Source organism: Monodon monoceros, unplaced genomic scaffold, assembly GCF_005190385.1.
Source record: "Monodon monoceros isolate NGI ecotype Baffin Bay Population unplaced genomic scaffold, NGI_Narwhal_1 Super_Scaffold_21, whole genome shotgun sequence".
NCBI lineage: Eukaryota > Metazoa > Chordata > Mammalia > Artiodactyla > Monodontidae > Monodon > Monodon monoceros.
The window spans coordinates 29,428,053-29,455,498 of record NW_021703778.1 but is presented as its reverse complement, the minus strand read 5'-3'; the positions used below and the strand labels follow the sequence as shown (position 1 = coordinate 29,455,498).

The 27,446-nt window shown below is 43.0% G+C and overlaps 1 protein-coding gene across 5 annotated transcripts in view; it reads right to left on the bottom strand.

The window, feature by feature from the left end:
• DIP2C (disco interacting protein 2 homolog C) overlaps positions 1–27,446 on the bottom strand; it is a 186,687-nt gene that overhangs the window by 95,719 nt on the left and 63,522 nt on the right. For 4 of the 5 annotated variants that reach the window (XM_029238229.1, XM_029238230.1, XM_029238231.1 and 1 more), the window contains 10 exons: positions 26,632–26,751; positions 25,274–25,471; positions 18,772–18,863; positions 12,300–12,410; positions 6,401–6,524; positions 6,005–6,114; positions 5,777–5,879; positions 3,947–4,011; positions 1,114–1,207; positions 911–1,030 (listed from right to left, as the gene is read on the bottom strand). In XM_029238229.1, the coding sequence (XP_029094062.1) occupies positions 911–1,030; positions 1,114–1,207; positions 3,947–4,011; positions 5,777–5,879; positions 6,005–6,114; positions 6,401–6,524; positions 12,300–12,410; positions 18,772–18,863; positions 25,274–25,471; positions 26,632–26,751 (1,137 nt within the window). The remainder of the gene's footprint in view (positions 1–910; positions 1,031–1,113; positions 1,208–3,946; positions 4,012–5,776; positions 5,880–6,004; positions 6,115–6,400; positions 6,525–12,299; positions 12,411–18,771; positions 18,864–25,273; positions 25,472–26,631; positions 26,752–27,446) is intronic. The other variant, XM_029238228.1, reaches the window with a different exon arrangement.

The window sequence follows — 27,446 nt, the reverse complement described above, 5'->3', positions numbered from 1 at the left end:
ATGAGATCAAGGTATAATTACTAGGAACCTATCAGCTAAACTAGCTCCTAATACAAGTTTACCCTGCTTCCTGTAAGACATATTACTCTGAAGAGTTATGGGCGAAATCAACTGTGTACTAAACGGCCCACAGTTTATGGAGTTACTTTGTACATGGAAGAATCATTTATAAAACTAATGCAAAATCACCTGTTTGCAAGTCCACTTTTGCATATCAGATGTCCTTTAAGAAAGCATATACTGCTTTAATTTACAAATATATATGCTGCAGAGTTTACAAATGTGGTCAGAAACATACATTGTTCATTCAATTCGTTTCATTCACTTTGCTTCTCGCTTATATACTCTTCTCATAAAAAACAAGCTAGCTGGGTTTTTGTTTCGACTGACTGAAATATTTCTCAAGGTATATTAACAGTATTCTGTGGAACTGCTCATTTATTTTACCTAGGTAATTTCTGCTACAGGATTTGATAATAAAATTCCATTAAAAATGACAAATCAAATTTCCTGATCAATAAAACTACTATGGACCATAAAATAATAATAGTTAATATTTCTTGAGCACTTATTATATCCCAAGGAACTGTACACAGGGATTGCTTCATTTAATCCTCATAAAATCTGATGACTGGGTACCATCTTGCAGCTAACAAAAGGAGAAGAATTTTAACAAGTAAGATATGTTCTCTTCAGAATCAGGAAGTGGAAGGGCTAGGACTCAACCCCAGGGCTGTGTCTGGACCTTCAGGCCCTGGTGCCCGTAGGCTACGCTGAGTAATACTGTTTGGCTATTATCTTAAGACCACTTCTTCACTAAGGTAAAGACTAGAAAAGGGAAAAATCAAACCCCAGAGAATGAAACCTGGAGAATGAGGCCCCCTCCTGACTGCCTGGTGCCGTCACTTACAGGGATTTGCGCCGTCGGCCACTATCAGCATCCGGAGAGAGGAGAGGTTGATGTCTCTCTGATCCCTGTGTGCCACCAATGCCCAGTGCATGTCCCTGGATTTGACACAGGCCACTTTTGCTGAAGGAGAAGCAGGGGGGAAGTGAGTCACCGCCTGTGCCGCAGGATGGCGTGACATTAAAGGGGCAGCCTCCGCAACGCACCTTTGTACTGGCAGACCTTCTGAATCCAGGACAGCGGGTTCACCTTCATCAGTGAGTACGGGATGCTGATCACGTGCATCATGTTCATGACGCTCTGAAAGCAGGACACTGGGCAGTGAGTGGGGGAGGGCTCCATGTGGGACTCACCCTGCTGCCAGGGGCTCCCTGGTGGGAGGGTGGGGACCACATGGGCATCTCACTGGGGATGATCCTTTAAGAGGCTCTGGGAGTGGAGGCGACTTCTCAAAGCTTGTCTAGTCCTCCCGACTCCTGCTTCTACTGATACAACTCAAGAATCTGAGTCCAATGGAAGCAACCTAAGTGTCCATCGACAGATGAATGGATAAAGAAGGTGTGGCACATATATACAATGGAATATTACTTATCCATAAAAAGAAACGAAATTGAGTTATTTGTAGTGAGGTAGATGGACCTAGATACTGTCATACAGAGTGAAGTAAGTCAGAAAGAGAAAAACAAATACCGTATGCTAACACATATACATGTAATCTAAAAAAAAAAAAAAAGGGTTCTGAAGAACCTAGGGGCAGGACAGGAATAAAGATGCAGACCTACTAGAGAATGGACTTGAGGACACGGGGAGGGGGAAGGGTGAGCTGAGATGAAGTGAGAGAGTGGCATGGACATACATACACTACCAAATGTAAAACAGATAGCTAGTGGGAAGCAGCCGCATAGCACAGGGAGATCAGCTCGGTGCTTTGTGTCCACCTAGAGGGGTGGGATGGGGGGGTGGGAGGGAGATGCAAGAGGGAGGAGATATGGGGATGTATGTATATGTATAGCTCATTCACTCTGTTACACAGCAGAAACTAACACACCATTGTAAAGCAATTATACTCCAATAAAGATATAAAAAAATCTAAATCCAAATCCTTTTCTTATAAAAACTTAAGTTGAATGATCACTTTTTTATTGGCCTTTCAGTCTTGAAGCTTAATTCTCTCTGATGTATTCTACTCATTTTTATTCACAAAATTAATTTCCTTTATTAAATGTTACACTGAAATCCAAGGAGCGGTGGAAAGTTGTCTTAACACCCTCACTCTTCCATCTAGCCTGGCTCATGTAGACCAGGACCCGTAAAAGGTTTCTTTCTTTAAAATGGATGACAAAAACTAACTTTTTAAGTAAATGGTCAGTCCTCACACATTGCAGCTGGGACTCATACCTCTGAGTCGCTGCATGCACAGACCTGGCAGGAAGGGACCACAACATGGGGAGCACTGGAAAAGATCCCCCCCTGGTCGGCTCTGCCCCCGCTGTGGGTGGAGGTGGAGAGAGAGGGCACGGACACTCTGCAGAGTGCTGGTCTAGCTCAGAAGCTCTGCAGGAAGATGACCACGTGCACCCTCCCCCACACGGGTGAGCCTGCTCACCACTAGCATTCACCTCCCTCACCTCGCGCTTGCTCCCCATTCCATACTGGGAGTGGGAGCATCTTTCAACATAAAGAAGATAAGATGCTTTGGAAGAGTGCGTGCTGCCTAGCCAGAGACCTGTCTTGCTCTAGAAGGTGGCAGCCAGAGACAGACTCAGAAACCACCAATTCCGGAGGCAGTAATCCATAGCATCAGTGAGCAGGCGGGTGACCACGTCAACAAGATCTATCACAGAGCTCTTGAAAGCAAGACTGTCACAAGAGAACTCTGATGGCAACGGTCATCAAGCAAGTAGATGGGCCAGGCACTCACTGAACGTTAAGCCACATGGTTCTCACACGGTCAACATTCCCACGAGACAGGTAAGGAAAACACAGGTGCAGAGTGACTCAGGCAACAGACGATTCTTGGGCACAGGAGCAGGTGACGCGCCCAGAGTCACAAGCTACAGAAGGAAGGACCAACATCCAACCTGGGTTCTCTGAGGCTGTGCTCTTCCCATGACACCAGCAGGCCACGGGTAATGCGTGTGTGGGGCTGTGTTTCTGTCTCACCGACTAGTGTCCAGACGGTAACAGAAGGAAGCTGGCTGGGCCGGAGCCCCAAACCTTTGTCTATATGATGTCTGCATAAATTCTGGTTTATCAAGAAACAACAAATCCCTCTTTTTATAGTTATGTTCCTATCACTCATGTAAAACTACTAGAGTTTTTTGCTTCTAAAAAGATATAAGGTTTCAGCATAAGAAACTTAAAAAGAAAAACAGGTGAGTGGAAATCATCACATATGAAACAGACATAGGGAGATTCGAAGCAGTGATGCTACACATATTTCTTAAGTGCTAAGCATATCTTAATAATAAGGTTATCCCTCTATTAAAAGTGCCTACAGCTTTGAATGGTCATCACTTCTCAAGTGGCACTAACAAAAATGAGACATACATTCTCTGCAACTCGTGTTGAATTTTTGGCCAAGGGGAAATCTCAAAGTACTTTTCCCCCTGCAGCATAATTCCCGAAACATTCATTAAACAATGATTCACAGAAAGATAAAAAGAATTTTGTAGCCAAGTCATATGTATGGGCAAAGTGACCCAAATGCAAGACATCAACGTTTCTGCACAATCTGAAATGCCAACCGTGGGAAGAAAGATCCTGAACTTCCCTGAGCCTAAGAAGGCCACTCTCTCTCACAGCTGCAGCCTCAGAGCGTGGGCCCACGATGCAGGCAAGCAGCTACTGACCCACTGGTTTGCTGAGCTCCTGGAAGTTACGTTAACTTAAGACTTCTAAAAATGGTAACTTTTCTTTATAATGTGGGAGGAAGGGGCTTACCCAAGCCGCTGTGTACACAGATCATCATTCTAATCCCAACACTGAGCACATTCAAAGTCAAACAGGACACTGCAGAGCAAGGGGCGTCTCACTTACTGTTAGGATTCCGTGCCAAAGCCCAACGTCTTTCTTGAAATCCAACACATTCACAATTGTTTCAGCTATAAAATACAGAGTCAAAGATTTTAACAAAAGACGGTCACAGACCAAAGGACACAAAAAATCCAATACCACATCAGTGGGAAGTAATGGGTCTTAGAAAAACATCATTTCACTGTCTTTACAGAAATGCTGCAGCCTCCAATCAGACCCGTTTAAAATGCTGGCCTGCCTGGGAAGTGCTTCTAGATGAGCATTCTGATACACAACTTAACAGCAATAGCTCTTCACAGCATCACTTAAAACGCCTTATTCCTTCTCCTTTTATATACTGGGTTGGCCAAAAAGTTCGTTTGGGTTTTAATGAACTATTTGGCCAACCCAATATTTGTTTTCCCTCTCCCTGCCTTTTCTTTCTTAAAAGATTCTTTTCATTTCCATCACATGTTCTCCCAAGAGAGGGAAATGCTGTGTACTTGCAGGAGGAGGCAATTTCCAGCAAACCTGCCACTAGAATGCTTGCCAAAGCTTCAGTACCGAGTGCCTCACCCCCTTTCAAAAAGGGACATTCAAAATACACAGCCTGTATTCTATCTTATGCAAGATTTTTAAAAGTGGAGAATCAGGAAGCAAGTATGTATCTATCTTCCCCAATCCCTGCAAGAGTGATGGCCCTGGACCTTTAGGAAATTAGGGCAAGGAATACAGGTCATGAGGTTGTGAGAAAAACTAGGAAACTGAAAACAGTGACAAACAGGGTGGTGATCATTACAGGCAGTGTGTCTCCACGTGTGACAACGTCTGGGAAACTTGTCCAGGGACCAAACATCAGTGGAACATCTCCACGAGACAAGTGAACTGGTCTTAAAAAGGGAGACTGCCAGAAGGATGGGGAGAGAGAGAAAGCAAATGAGAACAGCAAAAAGAGAAAAGTGTCTCATCCATGGCTCGTGACAGACACTTGGGTACTGGGAAGAGACTCCAGTGTGGCGGGTGCCTGCGACGTGGCTAGTGCGGGGACCTGATGGCAGACACTCCAGCGGAGGGAGCTGTGGGTATGTGGGGTCTAATCCTTCCTACCATGAGCCCGTCAGCGCTGTCAACATGGTTACCTCCAGTGACCCTAACTCTGTGCCTCCAGGACAACCCCAAACAGGGCAAAGAAAGCACATCATGGAAACCAACCCTTTGACTGTGAAACGCAGCCCCAGAATCCAAGCCAGTTGCGGGGAGGGGGGTGCACTGTAGCATGTGCACTTTTTTAAAGCTCCCAAAGAGGTTCCACTGTGCAGCCAGGAACGAATATACATCAATGGTGTCAACTATCTGTTATGGCCTAGACTGTTTTCTCCCAAATTCCTATGTTGAAGCCCTAACGCCAAGTATAAATGTGCCTGGAGATGGGGCTCTAAGGAGATGATTAAAGTTAGGTAAAGTCATAGGGTGGGGCCTGATCCAATAAGAATGGTGTCCTTATAAGAAGAGGAAGACACACCAGAGCTCCCTCTGCACAGAGGAGAGGCAGTATGAAGACACAGCCAGAAGGTGCCGTCCGCAGGCCTGGAAGGGGGTCTCCCAGGAACCAACCCTCTGGCACTGGATTTCAGACTTCAGCCTCCAGACTGTGAGACGTCAACATCTGTTGTTGAAGCCCCAGTCTGTGGTGTCTGTTTTGGCTGCCAGAGCAGACTGAGACGCCAACTAAACAATCCAACACACAGACCTTCGGTGGAGCGGCACGACTCTCCGAGTGACTAGTGGGAACAACACTCATCTCATAGGGCTGGGGGCTGGGGTCAGGGTCCCCCAGGAATGGTCTGCCCATACCTTCTGTGTAGCCACACGCCTGTGTGAGGGCCTGGCAGTGGGTCAGAAGCGCGATCCTCGTCACGGTCACCCCGAGCACGCTCCCATCCTTGCACGTCTTGTACTGCAATGAGAAGGTGCCGAGAGGGTAGAGCTCCGGGCCCACATCCACCTCTGACCCTGAGCTGTGTAAGGGTTGCAGTGCGTGTCACTCAGTTCCCCCAACCTCGTCCAGACCCAGCAACTCACCTCGATATACGCAGTGTCATTATTTGCGTCCTTAATGTGCGGGAACCAATCTCGAGGAGGTTTAGAGAGATGTTTTGACTCTGTGACAAACCATAATAGCTTTGGCCAACCTTGGAAATAAAGGACAAATTCCTTTCAGGCAAGCATCCCCCAGAAGACAGGTGTGACACCACCTTCCCGTTGGTGGCATGCTTCACAACAGCACAAGCCAGACCAAATCGCTGGTGTTTCCACCAAGTCTAAGGCCACGGCTAAGGTGCTGTAAGCCTCCTGCAGTTACAGCACATCACGTGCAGGCTGAGAGCATGTGGGGTGTGATCTGAAACCTCGTGTGTGGACGGTGTGTTGGCACAGATGCCTCGGAGCACATCCTCCTCGCCCGGCACTGAGGCTCACCTTTGAACTGTGGGATCTCCCCCGTCGGGCTCTTCGGCAGCCCTTTGTGGCAAGCGTCACTCGTCAAGGCTACAGTCACTCCACAGCTTCCAAGCAAGAACCCGATCTGCTGGCTTCCTGCATCCTGGGAGACGGCGGCAAGGAGAGAAGGGTCACGAGCAGAGGTGATGGCCACTCTCCTAACAGAACACGGTCTCACCCTTGGGCCCTGGGATGGCACCAACCTCCCTGAGGAGAGGTTCAACCAGAGTGCCAGGGCACGGGCTGGTGTCTGCACAGCTGGGGTCAAATCTCAGGCTGCCACTTGCCAGCTGCCTGACCTTGAACAGGGCACTAGCTTGGCCTCAGTCTCGTCATGTGCGCTGTGTCCTTGGCTGGCTGTAAGGGATGCACACGGGGAGCACAGAGTGTGCTGCACTCAGGGGGTCTCGTTCTGTTCCCCTCTGGTTGTACAGGACCATGACCTCAGGACACAGAGCGGGTCCAAGAACACATCTCTGCACTCAGGACACTAACCCCAAGCGGTCTTTGATCACATCCGGCGTGGTGGACTGGACACCCATGCCGACCACAGGGTAAGGGCGTGTGCGTGGAGGGGCGCCGCCCCACAGACTGACTGCCAGGACTTGGGAGCAGATGCTGCGGGAGGGGCAGCCCCGGGCGCCACCACCCTGAGCGTCCAGCCACCCCGCCAGTCAGTTCAATTCGCTTTCCTTACTCCCACCAGCTATGATTCAGAAAATAAAGCCGTGAAGCAGCCAGCATTCCTAGAAGGGAAACGTCAGGACTGTGGTGAGGCTGTCACCTCCTTCCTTCCCACGTGAGACAACATTCTCACCCCAGTAAAATCGGCAACATCGACATCTCAAAACTACATCTTCCAAGTGCCTAGTTCGTACTCCTCACTGCAGATTTAAAAGCCGCGTCTCTTTACACAGCATCACGCACAGCCAGCCTCCCAACACCCTTGCAGCCCCAGCAAGGGGGAGGAGGCCTGGTGCTCCGCAGATGGGGACCTTCCCACTTCGGGGACCCTGTGGGATTGTTCCTTCAAGCAGTGCTTTTTCAAGGAGAATTATAATCAGTCATTTCAATGTGAATTTGGGTATCACATGGCCAAAAGCTGTGACTGGGTTAAGGGGTGGGGAGATAGGTTCTGAAGCCAGGTTTAGGAGCAGAAGGGCATTTCTTTAGGAGCGTGAACTTGCTGGGACCGCCTACAGACAGGCTCAGAATGGCTCAGGAGAGGGAGCACCAGGGCCAACTGCAAGACCTGTCAGGGTTCACGGTGGAGGTCTGCTGTCCCCTGGGCCCTGTCTTCCCAGTATCTGCTCCTAAAGACCCTAAAATACAGAGGAAGGGTGAGAGTAACCGTAAACAGAATCCATGGTTACCATGAAATTCAGCTTCCATGCCTGCTCCTCCCCCATCTTCTTGGTCTGGAAATTCCTACGCAGAGGTCCAGCCAAAAGCTAGCTTCGCAGAAACAGCCCCACCCAAGCACCCCATTGGGCTGAGATGAGACCCCTCCACCTGCTCTCAGAGCGCTCTGTCTCCTTCATGCACCGGGATCCCTGAAATTAAGCCCAGCTTGACCCCAGAGCCTCTGGCAGAGCCCACAGAGCCATCTGTGGCCTCCATGGGCCATCTCTCCTGGACCTGGGGACAGGGCCCTGAGCCCCGATACTTGGGAGCCCCCCGACACCCCACACCACTGTCCAGAAAGCCTCCACAGGAAGCTACTGAGGAGGCACGTGAACCACTGCCCTGACGGCCAGAGCACTCAGGCCCTGACACCACCTCCCGTGTTTCCTGAGCGCTTTTCCCTGGAATGGCTGTTTCTGGCCTGCGGCTGGGCTCAGGGGCCCTTCCTCTGTAGAGCTGAGCTGTCCAGGACCACAATATCTCACAAATGACTCTCTTTTGCTGTGCAAGAAAAGCTGACCCACGCCTGAGTTCAAACCTTTCCCTCACTTTCAATCTTTCTCCAACATAGAGAGCTGACGAAGCATGTCCCTTCCCCGGCAGTCTCTCCACACCCACGGTCTCTGACAAGTCACTTCTCAAGCAGTAAATGCGCACTCGACCAGCCCCACCCCGTCCCGTCTCAGTCTCCAGGTCAGAAAGCATCAGCCATACCCATGAGAAGGACTCTCTCTCCAGTAAATGTGAGGTGAGTTCACGGAAAGCGTCTCTCGTGAACTCGTTCCGGATTTGTGGACCTGCAACTACTAGCTGGTGCTTTTCCAATTTTGATGCTTGCCTACCCAAACCGCTGGCTTCTCAGCTGCCTCAGGAGGAGAGACAACAATACAGACGAAACTGAGTGAGGGGCTCTCGATGCATTACTATGCAGAGTCAACACAAGACAGGCTGCAGACCCACTAGTTTAAAGATTATTATGGTCATACAACCAGGGGATCCAAGAAACCTGACCAAGAAATTTTCCTTATCAATACTAAGAGAAACATGTCATTAATGTATTGTTGTTTTGCCAATTAATTTTTAACTTTTTATTTATACTGGAAATTTCCAAGCAGACACAAAGATACAAAGAAAACGAGAAAGAAATCCTACGTTCCTGTCATCCAGCACCAACGATTATCAACGTTGGCAAATCTGTTCTCATCTCTTACCTCAAACACATGCACACATGCAGATTTGTTATTTTAAAACAAATCCCAGACGTGGGGCATAACCTTCTACCCACAAACACTTCCGTTGGGTGGGTGTCACCCTCGGGCTGCCCCATTTCCCTCCCTCCCCACCCCAACTCCCTCTGATTTCTTCCAGCAAAATGCACTCCCAAGGGAAGGATCATGTGATGGTTCACGTGAGATTTTAAGTATGTGACAAGACGTCTATGTTTTTCCTTCCAGAGATGTTTCATTTTAACAGGACATCTGAAACCTTGGTTAAAGCAAACAAGTGGGGCATGTGCTAGATTCTAAGGAAAGAACAGTTTGCATCACGCAGGACAGTGAGCCCCCTCTGAGCCCAGAGGCAAGTGCTGACGGGCCAGGCCCTGCCTGGCTGGACTCCTGTGGCCTCCGGGGCCCACTTGGTCTCTGGCCCTATGGCACTTAGGATATGCAGAATTCCACCCCCGCTACAGCCTTGCTACTTCCCACGCTAGCAGAAGGGAAATGCGGCTCAGTGGTCTCCGCCAGTCCACAGGCCCACTTTGCTGGCATCTGGCCTTCACAGACCAGCTCAGCCACCTCAAGAGGGCGAGGAGGACAGCCACTGTCCAGACCTGCCCATCGCGGCACAGACTTCTGGAGGCTCCTCTCTTGCCCCTGCCCACTCCGTGGCCAAACCATTGGAGGGACACCCATTTCTCCCACTATGAACTCTTCAAGTGAAAAATGAGCCTTCTCCCCTCACCCCAAGAACTAGAACAAAGAATATAAATGCACATGGGACTAAATCGTTCAGTGAGGCTAATCAACATTGATGATTCTGAAAATTTGGTTCTCATTAGGCCCTTTATTTTAAGACAAGACTAGCATGCATAGGACTGGTGGATAGAAGATTCACAAACTTCATCACCTACACCCCTGTGCACATCTTACCCTGTGCTGAATGGCAACCGAGCCAGTGGATTCTTTTATTTAAAAATAAGTAAAGTTGGGCTTCCCCGGTGGCGCAGTGGTTGAGAGTCCGCCTGCCAATGCAGGGGACATGGGTTCGTGCCCTGGTCTGGGAAGATCCCACATGCCACGAAGCGGCTGGGCCCGTGAGCCATGGCCGCTAAGTCTGTATGTCCAGAGCCTGTGCCCCACAATGGGAGAGGCCACAACAATGAGAGGCCCGCGTACCGCAAAAAAAAAAAAAAGTAAAGTTTTCTAAGAATGAACATTACATTCTGAAACCACAGACTGAGGCCCAACGCACAGCTTCTGGTTTAACAATAACCTGTGAGTCATCTGCTGGTTCTGTTACCCTTAGAAATGTTCCGAGGGAGAGAGGGCCAAGAAGAAACCTCAGCTTTTTCTTCTGAGAGAGGGTTCCTGGTCCTGAGGTACATGGTACAATATGAGAGTCTGAATGGGTCTGAGAGGTGAGTGAGACAGAGCCACCTGGCAGGTCACAGCCTGCAACGCCTGAGACGGCTGGCAAGCACGTGTCAGGAGACCCAGAGGAGTTGCAGGTGAGATACCCTGGCTCCGCTCGACAATGCCTGGTCAGGAAGTGGCAGAGACAGGTGCCTCTTCATTCAAATGATTTTCCTCTGCAAACCAGACCTGGTCTGGAAAACACCAGGCTATAGATGTAGAGTAGACAAATCTAAATTCGATATGTGATGAGTAAACAATAACTGCTACTCATAACAACAGTAACAAATGTCCTGGAGTCTGTTGGTGCAGTGCTGACAGAGAATCAGTCTCTTTACTCATTAGCCTATGAATTTCTCCAAATTAGCATCCTGATGCCATTGACTAGAGAATCCAGAGGGTTTTCTTTTCTATTTCCAGAGGACCTCAACCCACTGAATTAGATATCAATTAAAGAGAAGCATCACACATCCCTTGAGAGGCTTTCCAGGTTAGTCACAGCACCAAAGAATCACATAGGAGAACGTGGCTACCTGCTCAGTAAATCCCCAAACCCTTCTGCATTTCTCGTCAGTTGTGAAGGTCACAGGGCTCAGGAAGATGAGGAAGCACTTTACGGGGTGTGTATTATACACCAGGAATGCTAGAGGCAAACCCTCGCAGAAATCAGGGTTCTCCTCAGGCCACTGGAGGGGGCTCTGATGTCAGTGGCTGCAGGGCTCACCCCCGCTTCCAGGGCCACCTGCCACCCTGCCTGACGCTTACAGGTGCCTAGGAAGCCCAGGAGGGAACTTGAAGATTTTGTACCCAGGAAAATGGAAACAGCAACCATTCCCCAACCTTTTTCTAAAGGATCCCCTCGTTCTCTCCTTCCGACCCAAGGAGCGGGGTTTCAAAGGTACCCACACACCGTGAACAGACCTTGAGGCACTTCCCCATTTTCATAATGAGTAGCCACAAAGACAGCTGGAAGATTCTCTGGAAACTCTGAGCCTGGGCACATGAAAACCTTAGCATTTTGGAGCTGGAAGAGTCACCCCACACACTCTGCTCATGATGATGTGCTAAGTGACGGCCCGGTGAATCCAGGGTGGAGCCCAAGGGCACGACATATAACACAACCAGTGGCAGGGCGCCTACCCCACAGCCATCGGCCCCGTCTCCTTCGACAGCATCAGAGCACCTCTCGGGGGACCATCAGGGTCAACCCCAGCACAGCCTCCTCCCTCGGCCTTCCCTTCCAAAGTTACCACAGGTCTGTGGTGCAAGAAGCCAATCATTTACGCAGACAAAGACACACACACTGCTGTGTAGGGTTCCGACACTGGACTACACTACAACTGTAGCAGCAAGATAGTTATTTATTCTAATCATAGAATAAGATCCAACAAATCGTAGGTGAACCTGGAACTTGTTAATGTCTAAACACCTGCACAAATGCAACAACGGCCACCCCTGAAATAAAAATAAGTGAAAAATCTATCATTTACCCAGATTTCTAGTGCAGTGACACTGAGGAACGAGATACTGAAACACCTGCTTTGCTGGCAGATCACCCTGCTCAACGCACAGAAGGCGCCACCTCAGGGCAGCAGCTCAATCCGGCCGCTGAGTGGAGCTGCAGCGTCAACGCTGCTCCCTTGTCTGGGACAACCAACGACAACCTGCGCAGAGCCTCAGAGACAAGGCAAACAGCCCTGTGCTTCCTGATCCACATCCTGCTGAGATGAAAGCTCTTGAAGATGGCCGTCTGCACATTCTGACCCCATGACAGAACCTTCCAGGGCAGCAGAGTCGACCTTCCCGGGCAACAGGCTTGAACAGAAAGATACGTTATTTACCTTTCTCGTGAGGGGCACCTCGATGGGCACAGGCACAACTTCGGCCAGCAGGCAGCCGTAGAAAGCCACCATGGAGGCAGCAGGGTCATTGTTGGGGAACACCAGTGCCACCTGGACCAACGCAGAGAGAGAGGGATTAACCACTAACACGATGCCACTGGAAAAAATGTAGATGCCCTGCTTGAAAAATGCATATTAGTAAGATGCATTTTAATAAGTTATCAGATGCTTTTCCTTGATCTCACATGGAAGGCAAACAGATTATCCGGGTCATCTCTGACACCGCACCAGAATGCAACTACCCTTGCTGTTTACACTCGCCCATCGGCACATAGTTTTACACAGGTAAAACCACAGTGCATATACTATCTGTCTCTCACTATTCTCACTGGGCTCTGAAGTGCGTCCTCGTACGTCCACAGAGTCTTCACCATCGTAACTGAACGCTGTGCACTTCCTCCCTAAGGTGCTGGGCTCACAGCTGACTCTACTCTGATCCCAGCTCAGATTTAGCTCCCCAAGGCTTGACTTACCTGAAAATTGAGAATATTAGTGTCCTAGCATTGTAGTAAAGGTCAAATGAGAAAATGTATGCAAGAGCTCACACCGTGCCTGACACACAGCAGGTAGCCATGAACCACAACTGCCCACGAGGCCCTGGCCCTGGGAGCCGGCGCTTGGTCAGCCCGCACTTGCGGCATCTGGCTTTCTGCCCTCCCAGGGAAGGTTTCCGTGAACACCTGGCCACACATCTCCAGCCGCCCATTGCCTCTCCAGCTCAGCCTCTGAAGAACCAGGAGTACAATAATCATGGAGTTCTAAAAGGTAAATTTAAATTACTATCCTAATAACCCAATAATGGATAGTACGATTTTTCAAATGTTTTCTGATAGTCCTGAAGGGAATCTTAATGAAGAACAATTTTCCATCAGATGGTTTATTTGTCCTTGTATGAACTGTGTTTCATTTCCTTTGCCTATTTATCTGCTGGTGTTTTGACATTTCCCATAAAATCTTTAAATATATTTCATAGTATTAACTCTTACATTTGATGCAGACTTCTCGATATAATATTCTCTGTTTTATTTTTATTAGTGTATTTAATGTTGCATATAAACTTGTCAAGTTTCTCCTTTACGTTGTCAGCTTCATCCCATTTACATCCACCTGGCGCTCAGGTTAGCATCTGCTGTGGAGCTAACACAATGTCGATCCGCTTGCTCTCCTGTTGCCCGATGCTCCTTCTGGAGTGGCCCTTCCTACTCTAGCTCTAGAAGCTGCCTTCAGGATACAACAGGCAGTCCTATTTCTAGATCCCCACTGAGCTCTGCAGGACTCTGCTTCCACTTGAACACAAGCTTCTCCCATGTGTTGCTCCAGCATCGGCACTGCTCTTCCTTGTCGATAACTAAGCACATAAATCCCATGATTTAGCAGATGTATATGATTTTTGTATTACCTCATTCAGGAATTTAACACATTTTTTTCTTTAAAAATGCCCTAACTAGAAGTTATTAACCTTGTCATGAACAGTTGGATAAGACATCCCAATTACCTCAATATCTAAGTAAGCAGGTTGGCATAACGGACTCAGATGACAGCTGAGGATGGAGCAGGCTGCATCTTAAATCTGGCTCTGTTAGCAACACAGGATAGTTGATGGAAATAAAATTAAGTTTGGAATTATGTGAAGCTTGCCTTTCTATATGGTATTCCTGCAGTTTACTAAAATCAGCCAAACAGAGACAAATGAAACCATTAAGGCCAATAAAAGCTATTCTGCACTACTGAAGAATTTTAAGAAACCCTGTGAAATAACTGTTGATTAGATATTAATCCTTATTTTGTCCCAAAAGCACCCAGACAGATGCCAGGCTACTATCAGTAGGATTTCAAAGGAGGAATGAAAGGATTTATTTGCATGTCTCTGCATATGAATCACAAACAATTATTTTAAAAATGATCTGAGGTTTGCACTGGCCTCAGGTGTCTGCCTTCACCTGGTGGTCAGAGAGTTGACAGCGTCTATTTTTAGTTCTGGATCTGGCAAAGCAACAACATTCAATCAAATGTTTGCAAAGCTTCCAAGGCACCACTGCTGCAAGACTGCTCTCCTTGAACCAAAACAGAGGATGTTAATAAAATGCAGAAGATGCTGAAGTTCCACCCAAAACTAATGGCTGCACCCGCTCATAGAGGACTAGTTAAATTTGGACTTGTTAGTCCTCCTAGGACTAACCTATTCCACATGCAGGAGTCTTCAAGAGCATAGAACCGAGAGAAAGAAGGTGCTGCTTCCAGAGCCAGACTGTGGATCAACATATTTCCAAAGAGGAGCTTCTGGTCTGACTCCTACCCCAGCTCTGTTCCAAGGAAGGGCAACTTGATCCAGGATTTAAAATTCCCACTGCTCGATCACTAAAGTTCATGCTGATAATGTCATATTATATAACCTTGCAGAGTTGGGTTAAAACAGGATGAAATTGTTATATTAATGTAAAGTGGATAAAAGCAGAATATAAAATTGTGCATTATATGCTCTCAAAAATATAAAAGTAACAAATAGAAAATGGTCAAATAGCTAAAGGCTCATTTAGAATCAAAACTGAATTTTTAAAAAATTTGTTTTAAGGAAGGGAAGACTGTATTTGTATCATTCTCACCAAACTTTCCTTTTATATCTCAATCAGTCACAAGTCCTGTTTTTTGGTGACTACACAGTGATTCCAGTGCAACACTGTACAAATATACAGATGTTTCATTTTCATAAACCCACATGGTTTCTTTTCATTCAATTCCCTATGTATTCTCTGATATTTCATCACACTTAACTATGCACAGAGCGTCAACAGACCACCTCCTTCCTCCACTCTCCTCCGCTGGTCTTCCTGTAACAGCCTTGCTGTCCCAGTGCCCGGCTTGTTCTGTTCACATAACACACAATCCCCCCTCAGCTCCTTTCCACACTCTGTCCTACAACCTGACCAAGAGCCACGGGCTCTCTTTTTCTCCTCAAGAAGTCTCAGATGCCAGAAGCTCCCAAAATGAGAATATTCTCTGTCCTTCCCAAAGAGTTCAGCTGTATCTCTCACCACCTATTTTGGGGACCTGTATCATTTTCCAATTTACAGATAGCCAATTACCAATGTCTTTATTTATTTATTTTTTTAACTCTGCAAGCTCCCTGAAGGCAGGCTTCACATATGATGCATCTTTGTTTGTTCCACAGCTCCCACTATAATATCCTGAAAACCTATTCAGCTTAGGCACATAAATGCCTTTTCAAAGCCCAAGCAGGACTCCCCAAAGTGCATTAATAGGGTCACCCACATGAAAAGCGTCTATAATTTTTATGCTAAGGACAGAATGTTCATTATCCTCGGAAAATATTTAATTAAAAATGGTTTTCAAAGAGGTAAAGAATCCTGTTTATTGGGACAGAAGGCTATTATCAATTGAATACTACAGTCACATATGCTTATTTAATAAGTATTTATACGCACATGCCAGGTGCCAGCCATATGAAAACTTTTTAAAGGAATAATTTAGAAAAGTAGTCCCACCTCATACAATTCAAACCACTCCCTGCTAAAGAAAATCTTTTTACATATTTTGTTCTATCAAAACTTGCCCCCCACATTCCTACTGACTTCTTAGTGGAACAGAGATGGTTTATTTTGTAATTGCTATTGTAAAGGGACTTCAAGAGTCTGAAGGCCAAAGACTTTTTAAAAAAAACTACTAAGACTATTAACCAAATTATAGATAAGGGAGATATATTACAACTGACTTTTTTTATCGTGATAAAATAAATATAACAAAGTTCACCATCTTGACCATTTTCAAGTATACAGTTCAGTGGCATTAAGTACATTTACACTGTTGTAAAACCATCATCAACCATCCATTTCCAGAACATTTCCATTTTCCTAAACTGTAACTCTGTCCCTATTAAACAATAACTCCCCATTTCCCGCTTCCCACAGCCCCTGGTATCCATCGTTCTTCTGTCTCTAGGAATTTAAGTACTCTAAGTACCTCATATAAATGGAACCATACAATATTTATCCTTTGTGACTGGCTTATTTTACTGAGCATAATGTCCTCAAGGTACATCCATGTTGTAGAATGTGTCAGAATTTCCTTCCTTTTTAAGGCTGAATAGTATTACACCATACGAACATACCATCTTCTGTTTATTCATTCACCCGACCATGGATGCTTGAGTTGCTTCCTCCTTTTGGTTTTCGTGAATAGTGCTGCTATGAACATTGGTGTAGATATATCTGTTCAAGTCCTTGCTTTCAATTCTTTTGAAACTGAAGTGGAATTATCGGATCGGATGTTTAATTTTTTAAGGAACCATCATAGTACTGTTTTCCACAGTGGCTACACCACCGTATATTCCTACCAGCAATGCATAAGGGTTCCAATTTCTTCACATTCTTGTCATCACCTACTATTTTCTGTTTTTGATAGCAGCCATCCTAATGAGTGTGAAGTGGTAGCTCATGTGGTTTTGACGTATATTTCCCTAATGATTAGTGATTCATGGGCTTATTTGGCTATTTGTAAATCTTCCCTGGAAAAAGGTCTATTCAAGTCCTTTGCCTGATTTTTAAACTTTTTTTTTGGTTGTTGTTGTTGAGTTGTAGAACTTCTTTATATATTCTGGATACTAATCTTTTATCAGATATAAGATTTGTCAACATTTTCTCCCATTCTGTATGTTTCTTTTTCACTCTCAAAAAGTGTCCTTTGGTACACAGAAGTTTTAAATTTTATACATTTATTTTATTTATTTATTTTTGGCTGCATTGGGTCTTTGTTGCTGTGCGTGGGCTTTAGTTGCAGCAAGCAGGGGCTACTCTGTTGTGGTGCGTGAGCTTCTCATTGTGGTGGCTTCTCTTGTTGCAGAGCACGGGCTCTAGGCTCACGGGCTTCAGCAGTGTGGCACACAGGCTCAGTAGTTGTGGCACACGGGCTTAGTTGCTCTGTGGCATGTGAGATCTTCCCAGACCAGGGCTTGAACCCGTGGTCCCCCGCATTGGCAGGCGGATTCTTAACCACTGCGCCACCAGGGAAGCCCAGAATTTTTTAATTTTGATGAAGTGCAATTTATCAATTTTTTTGTTCCCTGTGCTTTTGGTGCCATATCCAAGAAATCATTGCCAAATCCAATGTCATGAAACATTTCCCCTATGTTTTATTCTAAGAGTTTAGGTCTTTAATCCATTTTGAGTTAATTTTTTAATATATGGTATAAAGGTTCAATTTTGGGTTTTTGCTTATGGATATCCAATTTTCCAAGCACCGTTTGTTCAGTAGACTATCCTTTCCCCCATTTAATGTCTTAGCATCCTTCTTGAAAGCCCCTTGACCCTACATGTAAGGATTTATTTCTGGGTTTTCTATTCCATTCCTTTGGTCTATATCTGTCTTTGTGTTAATACCACACAGCTTTGATTGCTGTAGCTTTACAGTAAGTTTTATAATGAGGAAGTGTGAGACCTATAATTGACTTTTAAAAGCTAAAGATCAAACTTGTTCATTAAACTGGAAAGAATCATAGCCTACCACAGAATCCTGGGGCTGCAGCAATCTTATTAAAAATTCCCCATAATGGGCCCATGTTTTTATAATATCTCTTAAGTAAATCATAGCTTATATTCTTGTTGGTTTATGGTGCTCTAAAATGATATTTTTATAAAATTAATTTGGAGTCCTTCAGGTGCAGGTGGGTAACCCAGTCTTGGGGCATTCTGAGGTAAATAGCAACACATGGAAAAAAAATCACTCCATTTAAGGCAAGAAAACTAGGTTCTACTCTCAGCCCCACATCTTAATTGGGGTGTAAAGCTTGGGCAAGATTATTAACTGCTCTGGGTGTAACATTAAAAAGGAAATACTAATATCTGTTCTCAGTAACTTAGCAAATTGTAGTAAGAATAAAATTGTGCTTTTCAATGAAAGATAGTAGCCTATATCAAGAAATTTAACACTAGGAAAGAAACATACCTGCAGTCTGCTGCCAGGATTTTCGATATCACTGACTAATATAAAAAAGTTCTAAACACAACTGTCCTGCCTACTCAGGGAGACAGTGCAAGTACATTCCAAACTAGGAGACCACATATGTCAGGGGTTAGGAACACAGGTTTGGTGGTTGGACAGAAATGGATATGAGCACTGGCTATACCACTTTCTAGCTATGTGCCTTCAGCTGATATGATTCTTACCCTCTCAAGTTCTAATATCCTAATGGATAAAATGTGAGAACTACTATAGTTAAACTCGCTGAGTTACTGTGAAGATTAATCCTGCTGAATAACTGCTTCTGGTTCACAGTAAATGTTAAGAAAGCCTGATTTAGTAGTATGGAGGCACTGAACTTTGCAACTTTAAAACAGTGGGTGTCTTCTCCACCTCAGACCACGTGTCTTGCAGATGTGATAATTTAAATTGCACTTACCCTATCTCCAGGTCGCACCATAGGTTCTTGTTTTGTACCTAATTTATGCAGAATGTTGTAAGCAACCTTCATACTTCTTGTCCACAGTTTGCCTATCAATACAAATTATAAAGATACAATTAATTGTACACATGCATTTTCTGTTGTGTATTTGTGTGCACGTTAACCTATATAGAGAGTATTACTTTTTCACTTTAAGCCTTTCAAGTTATTCCGAGTCCCTGGAATCAAGATGGGAAAACAAAAGCCAGCAAATCTGACTTAAAAATCTGAGAAGCCTGAACACTGGAATAAGGTATTAAATACAAATACACCTAGGATGCTAAGAACCTAGAGCAAAGCCACACAGAATTTAATTACCATCACAGAAGTGGGGAGGATTTCTAGGGAGTAAAATAGGGACAGGGACCACGGCATTAGTGAGTTAATGCTAATTTATGTTGTGCAAAATGACACCTATCTCCTCTATTAATGAGTCCTGTCTTGTGTGATTGCAATGAATGTAAAGGGCACTTAAGACAGGCTTTGTAGGGCCTGATCCCTCTCCTTCCCCACATCCTAAGTTTCTCAACTTCAACTTTTCCTAACTTTTAGGATTTTGGAATCCTAATCTCTGAATTTAGATAAAAATTATGGTAAAATTTTTGAATTATTTTAAAGTTTTGAACTCTAGAAAAAATCACCACAAAGCAGGATTAAAAAGATTTAAAAAACATGAGAAAAATAACCAGTTGTGAAGAACTTGCAGATTCAAATCCCTGCCTTCATCCCAGTGCCAGACATTTCCTCAGCATACCCAGGTGATAGCAAACAGTCTGAGATCAAACCAAAATGACTTTAAAATCTAACATGAATTCTTGGACACATAAAGGCCTTTTACAACTTTAGCTTCTATAAGCTTTCAGAAGCAGTCAAGGTGTTAGAAATTATATTAATGCAATAAAAGTATAATAAAGATAACCACAATTTGAACTATTTCCTATAAATGCAATCACTGCTCTAATCTTTTTCCTATTTTAAATGTAAAAGCTAAATTAATATACACTTTAATTATGAAATTAAATTATGAAATAAAAAAATCTGAATTTGTTTTATTTCATATTGGATTTTGCAGCAATCCAAACTAGGGTTCTTACTGTTTTCCTATCAATGGATTTATCAATTTGTCTCTTCCTTAGTGATTAGGGGGACAAGGAGGATTTTTCCATTATCTCTGATTCCTATAATTCCTAGGACATTCCTCGCTCACAGTATGTGCTCAACAAATGTTTCTTTGTTTTATTAACATCATAATAAAGCAAGCTATAAAAAACAAAATCGCAGTATACATTTTAGCCTACTTCTTGATCACTGAGAGTAGCTACTAGGTGTGATGTTTTATTCATGCCCCTCCTCCACCTTCCTTAACTCCACCTCCTCGAGACTGGCTACTTTACAATTATTTGATGATTATATTTTTGCCCCAAATAGTCACTAGCTATTAGAAATAATGCAGGGAGTTATTTTTTTCCTAAAGAAATCACAAATATTTTGTGCCTTCAGATTTATTTAATGTGAACAATGTTTGGAAATTATTATAGTTAAACAATTACGATCAACTTGTTGTAAGTGAAAAAAATCAACGATTGTAAACAAACAAATCAATTACAATCAAACAATTAGCACCATTATATTTTGTTAAAGTTTCAACTTCATTCTCAGTTTGGAATATTAAAGTCGAGATCATCATAAATTCATACAAAAGCCAATTTACAACAGAGAGTTTGAAAAAGGAAACAACACACTTTTGGCAAGTTCTAGAAATATTTTTCAAATAGAAAAAAAAAGAGTAAATTGATGATTTAAATTAAAGAAGATAAAACAGTTCTTGACTGATTTAGAAAGGAGAAAGAAAAAAAAATTCCAACCAAGAATACTCTCCTGGCCAAAGTTATCATTCAGAATTGAAGGACAGGGTTTCCCTGGTGGCGCAGTGGTTGAGAGTCTGCCTGCTGATGCAGGGGACACGGGTTCGTGCCCTGGTCCGGGAAGATCCCACATGCCGCGGAGCGGCTGGGCCTGTGAGCCATGGCCCCTGAGCCTGCGCGTCCGGAGCCTGTGCTCCGCAATGGGAGAGGCCACAACAGGGGGAGGCCCGCGTACCACAAAAAAAAAAAAAAAAAAAAGAGAAGAATTGAAGGACAGATAAAGTTTTCCAGACAAGCAAAAAGCTAAAGGAGTTCATCACCATGAAAGCAGCCTTACAAAAGAAGTGTTAAAGGAACTTATTTAAGCTGAAAAGAAAGGGCACTAATTTGTAACAAGAAAATATGTGTCTCACTGGTAAAGGTAAATATTTAGTAAAGGTAGTAGATTAATCACTTATAAACCTAGTATTAGGTTGAAAGACAAAAGCAGTAAAAATAAGTACAACAGTTAGTTCAGGAATACACAAGATAAAAAGATGTAAAATGTGACATCAAAAACATAAAACGGGAAGACTAAAAATGCAGGGCTTGAGAATGTACTCAAACTTAAGTTTTTAATCAACTTAAAACAGACTATTATAAATATGTTATATGTAAGCCTCATGGCAAAAACCTATAGTAGATACACAAAAAATAATGTGAAAGGAATCTAAGCACACCACTAAAGAAAGTCATCAAACCACAAAGGAAGAGAGTAAGAGAAGACTAAAGGAACAGAGGAACTACAAAAGAGCCAGAAAGAAATTTAAAAAATGGCAATGAGGTCATACCTATCAATAACTACTTTAAATGTAAACAGACTAAATTCTCCAATCAAAAGACACAGCGGGTGAATGAATTAAAAAAAAACCAACAACACAAGACTCATCTACATACTTCTACAATAGACCCACTTCAAGTATAAAGACACACACAAAATGAAAGTGAACAGATAGAAAAAGATATTCCATGTAAATGGAAACTAAAAGAAAGCTGGGGTAGCTATACTTATAACAGATAAAATCAACTTTAAAACAAAGACTGTAACGAGACAAAGGACATTATGTAATGATAAAGGGTAAATCCAACAAGCAAATATAACATTTGGATATATTTATGCACCCAATATAGAAGCACCTAAATATATAAAGCAAACATTAACAGGCATAAAGAGGGAAACAACAGCAATAATAATAAGAGTAGGGGATTTTAATACCGCATTTATATCAATGAACAGACCAGCTAGACAGAAAATCAATAAGGAAACATCAGCCTTAAATTACACATTACACCAGATAGATTTAATAGATATATAAAGAACACTCTATCGAAAAGCAGCAGAATAAACATTCTTCTCAAGCTCATATGGAACATTCTCCAGGATAGATCATATCTTAGGCCACAAAACGAGTCTTAAATTTAAGAAGACTGAAATCATATTGAGCATCTTTTCTGACCACAATGTTATCAAACTAGAAATCGATTATGAGAACTGATAAATTTACATGTATGTGGAGATTAAAAAACATGCTATCCAATAACCAACGAAACAAAGAAATCAAAAGAGAAAGTAAAAAACACCTTGAGACAAATGAAAATGAAAATACAACATACTAAAACTTATGGGATACAGCAAAAGCAATTCTAAGAGGGAAGTTCACAGATAAACGTCTATCTCGAGAAACAAGAAAAATCTCAACCTAACTTTACATCTCAAGTAACTAGAAAAAGAAGAACAAATGAGGCCCAAAGTTAGTAGAAGGAAGAACATGACAAAGATCAGAGCGGAAATAAATGAAATAGAGATTAAAAAGACAATAGAAAAGATCAATGAAATCAAGAGCTGGTTCTTTAAAAAGATAAACAAAATTAACGAACCTTTGGCTAGACTCACCCAGGGAAAAAAGAGGACTCATAAATAAAATCAGAAATGAGAGACATTACAATTGGTATTAAAGAAATACAAATGATCATAAGAGATTACTATGAACAATTACATACCAACAAACTGGACAACCTCGAAGAAATAAATTCCTAGAAACATACAACCTTCCAAGACTGAACGATGAAAAAACAGAAAATCTAAACAGACCGTTTACTAGTAAGGAGATTGAATCAGTAACCAAAACCCTCTCCACAAACAAAAGTCCAGGACTAAATAGCTTCACTGGTGTATTCTACCAAACATTCAAAGAAGAATTAATACCAATCCTTCTCAAGTTCTTCCAAGAAACAGAAGTTGAGAAAACACTTCCAAACTCATTTTACAAGGCCTGCATTACCCTGGTATCAAAACAAGACAAGGACACCATGAGAAAAGAAAATTACAGGCCTGAAGAACACAGATGCACAAATCTTCAACAAAACATTAGCAAACCAAATTTAATAATATGTTAAAATGCTCATACACCATGATCAAGTGGGATTTATTCCAGAGACGAAAGGATGGTTCAACATCCGCAAATCAATGAATGTGACACAGCACATTAATAACATAACGAAGGATAAAAATCATATGATCATCTCAGCAGATGCAGAAAAAGCATTTGACAAAATTCAACATCCATTTATGATAAAAAAATTCTCAACAAAATAAAAGTCATATGTTTACAAACAAAAGTCATATGTTTACAAGCTCAGAGCTAACAGCATACTCAACAGTAAAAAGCTGGAAGCTTTTCCTCTAAGATTCAGGAACAAGACACTTTTGCCATGCTTATTCAACATAGCATTGTAAGTCCTAGTCAGAATAATAAGGCAAGAAAAAGAAATAAAAAGCATCCAAACTGGAAAGGAAGAAGAAAAACTGTCACTACTTGCAGATAACATGACATTATATATAGACAAACTTAAAGACTACACAGAAAAACAGAGTAATAAATGAATTCAGTAAAGTAGCAGATACAAAAATCAATACACAGAAAACTGTTCTGTCTATACACTAATAAAAATCTATCAGAAAGAGAAATCAAGAAAACAATCCCATTTACAACTGCATCAAAAGGAATAAAATACCTAGGAATGAATTTAATCAAGGAGGTAAAAGACCTGTACGTTAAAAATTACGACTTTAATGAAAGAAATTAAAGATGATACAAATAAATAGAAAGATATTCTCTGCTTGTGGATCAGAAGAATTAATATTGTTAAAATGTCTGTACTACTCAAAGCAATCTATAGATTCAACGCAATCCTTATCAAAATTCCAATGGCATTTTTCACAGAAATAGAACAAACAATTCTAAAATTTGTATGAAACCATGAAGGACCCCAAATAGCCAAAGCCATCTTGAGAAAGAAAAACAAAGCTAGAAACATCATACTCCCTGACATTACAAAACTACCAGTAATGAAAAACTGTATGATACTGGCACAAAAACAGACACATAGATCAATGAAACAGAATAGCCCAAAAATAAACCCACACATGTATGTCAACTAATTTATGACAAAGGAGCCAAGAAAGGGGAAAGGACAGTCTTTCAATAAATGATGCTTGGAAAACAGTACACAATCAGCTCCATGGTTGAATCTGGCAAGAGATGAAGGTCAAACAGGAAAGTCCTCTGTCTTTTTGAAACTGACTAAAATCTATTTCCAAGAGTATAACTTTTAAAAAATGAATCTTATGCCTCATGATGGGTGAAATACCCTCTATCCACTCCACTCAGAATTTCCCAACAAAGCCAGAAAAAAAAAAAATGAGACTATGAAAACATATGCTCCTAAATCCCATTTCCTTCCATGAGATGCACAGGATAATGACTGAGGCACAGTGGGTGCCTCACGGGCCCCACACCCACTAAAAGGCTGGGCTATAATACTTAACACCTGGCTCTTGACCTCCATTGCTAATGGAGAAAACACTTTCTTTCCTACCTGCAATTAGAAGGGCATTATCATCATAAAAACAAAACTGAAAGTTAAAAAAAGGTAATCTAACCTCAAACATGCAGACATAATATAAGCCATTTTGGTGTTTTTGTTATGAAGCTTGTTTCTTTGCAAAACTGTAACAGAGAGTGTGAAAATGACCTGAAAATTTGCTTTCTCCGCCTCTTATCCGTGGCACAAAGAGAAATGAATCTCTCTGGTACAGTTAACTATTTCCAAGTTTATGGACTGCATTTATGGTACTGAATAAAGAATTAAAGTTTGTTTTCTCTTGCTTTCTGAAAAAGCACTTTGGAAACAGATTCTGTTTCTTCTGAGTGAGTGACGCATGTCAAAGAGTTCTGATATACATTCTTTAACTACCAATCCTTCTTGAAAGCATTAATTTAATTAATATACATTCCAAGAGGTAAAATCTAACATCTTATTAGAGTTATAATCACTAATTTTTTATATCACTTTCTGGTTTTTACTCAAAAACATTTAACAAACAGTAACTTTTCATATTCAAACCAAATAATTTTCCTATAATATTCCTTTCAGGCTCCATTTATTTCTGTATTAGAAACATAAGGCAACACAAATATGAATCGGCCACCCTGAAAGTGACAGTTGTGTGCAGGCACAAACAGACAAAAGGTGGATAAGTCTCACAGGATTACCGTAAGTGAGGATGTACAGAGGTTTCCCATTCGTGTCCATCGTGGTCAAGCACGGGGCCTTTGGTGAGATGGTCCCCCATCGCTGTAACGCTGCTTCTAAAGATGGGGGCCAATTTGTAACCACACCCAGCTGTTCCCCACGCATCGCCAACATTTGGGCTCCCTCTGGCTTTGGCTGGTTTGGATCTGGTTGTTGAACTAAGTACATTTGAACACAAAAGGTTTTCAAGAAAAACACATCCATATTAGCACAATCACTTTTTTATTCCTTTTAAGGAAGCTAGAAGATTTACACTGGAGTTAGAAATTTATTAGAGGACAGGAAACATGCACAGGTGCTTTTCTAGAATTAGAGCTATGACCGACACATGAGCCTCATGGATGTAACAAAAGCACTTAATTCTTACAATTTCCAAGGCAAAGTCAGGGTGTGGAACTCAGGGAGACCTGAATGCATTTATAAACTGACTAGTAAAACTATGCATTTTAACATGCCTAGAGTCTAGGATTGCCATGTTTAAAACATCGGTTATCGACATACACTAGTAATTATAGACTCCAAAGAGCTCAAATCTTGCTGAATTATATTTTTCCCTTAAATACTGAGATGTAAATTTGAATTTGCTACAGCTACTATGAATAACTAGCACAGCACATATTTTCTTACGTATAACAAAAATAAACGCCCCATAATAAAAACAATTTGCCCAACTCTTTAGATAGGTAAGAATCTGAGAGATTATTCTCACTTCTGGGAAAGGTTTCTCTTATAGTTGATGATTCACAATTTCCACCTGCTGGCTAGAAAATCAGCTATGTCTTACTTGTGGTATAAAGAGCAAGAAAATAAGCAGTTTGGGTTTGATACAACAAGCAGTACTTTGTTTCAATTTCAAGTTGTTTGTGTTAAAAGGCTCAGGACTGTTCAGGGGTTAAGAACACCAGCTCCTGAAGCTGTCACGAGAGGCAGAAAGGTGAGATCTGCCACGGCTCATTCTGCATGCCTCTGAAGCCTATTCAGAGAGAACGCGCTGCTGCAAGCTCAGGTTGCCTATGATTTATCAACAGCAGCATTCCCGTGGCCTCAAGGAGTCCTCAGAGAGAGGCCTGGCTCGCGGGACAAGATCGCAGTCTGCTGAGAGTGGCACACAAATGGTACCGACCCAACTGTGCCGGGACTGGCGTATCTTTAAAGGGACCTTGGAGAATAGTACCTACAGTTTCTAGGCAGGATCCCTGTCTTCCCAGGAACACCAAGATTACTGTTCTTAAAAAGTCTAACAGCCTTGGTAGAAAAACACTATACTCTATAGGGTCACAGAAACACTGGACGAGCGGGTAGGAACGGGCTCTTTCACCTTCCAGCAGTTCTTCAAAGTCATCGACGAAGAATTCCCGCAATGGTGGTCGTTTGGGTCGTTTGAGGGTGTTGACAAGCTGCTGGATTTTTGCTGATACCCGGCTACTTACAGGCACTCCTGAAAAACAGAACCATGGGGCAGGTGGGCTGACTGTGAGCATGGAACAGCGTAAACAAGCAGCTACAGGAAAAACAGCCATGACAGCACACCCTGCCCCATCTCAGGGCTGGGAGCCCCTCAGCGTCACCTAAGACGACTGCTGCTCAACGAGAACATTCCAAGGTGCACGGTCTTAGCATGTGACCTTGCTAGGAAGCCTCGAGAGAGCATAAAGATGTAGCAGAAATGATTCCCTTTTACACTGTGAACTGTCCTGCTCTGGTGACCTTGGGAAAAACTCCAGACAATAGACTGGGCTCGGTCCCGCCTCTATTCCTAAAACCGGGTCTGTCATCTCCTAATTAATATCGTCTCAGGGTCCCCTGTGTCCTTGGGGGTCAGAGAGCTGATTAAGCAGTGAGACCCTCCCCAAGTCTCAATCTCCCCTGAGACCACCTGTGCTCAGCCTCCAGCTGCCGCCCCTGAAAGTAACGGGACTCAGGTTCTACAAGTGCCGCTGGCAGGCCTTGTCCTCTTGCAGGTAATGGCCAGGTCCCTCCTATATGTCTTTCAGACCCACTCTCCTGAGTGAACATTTAGGCAATGCATTCTAGAAGCACAGCAATTAAAAGTCTCTAAATTCAGTTTCTGATATAATACAGAACTTACATATATTTATCCATGTGTACTGAGAAAAACAGACCCAACCGTAT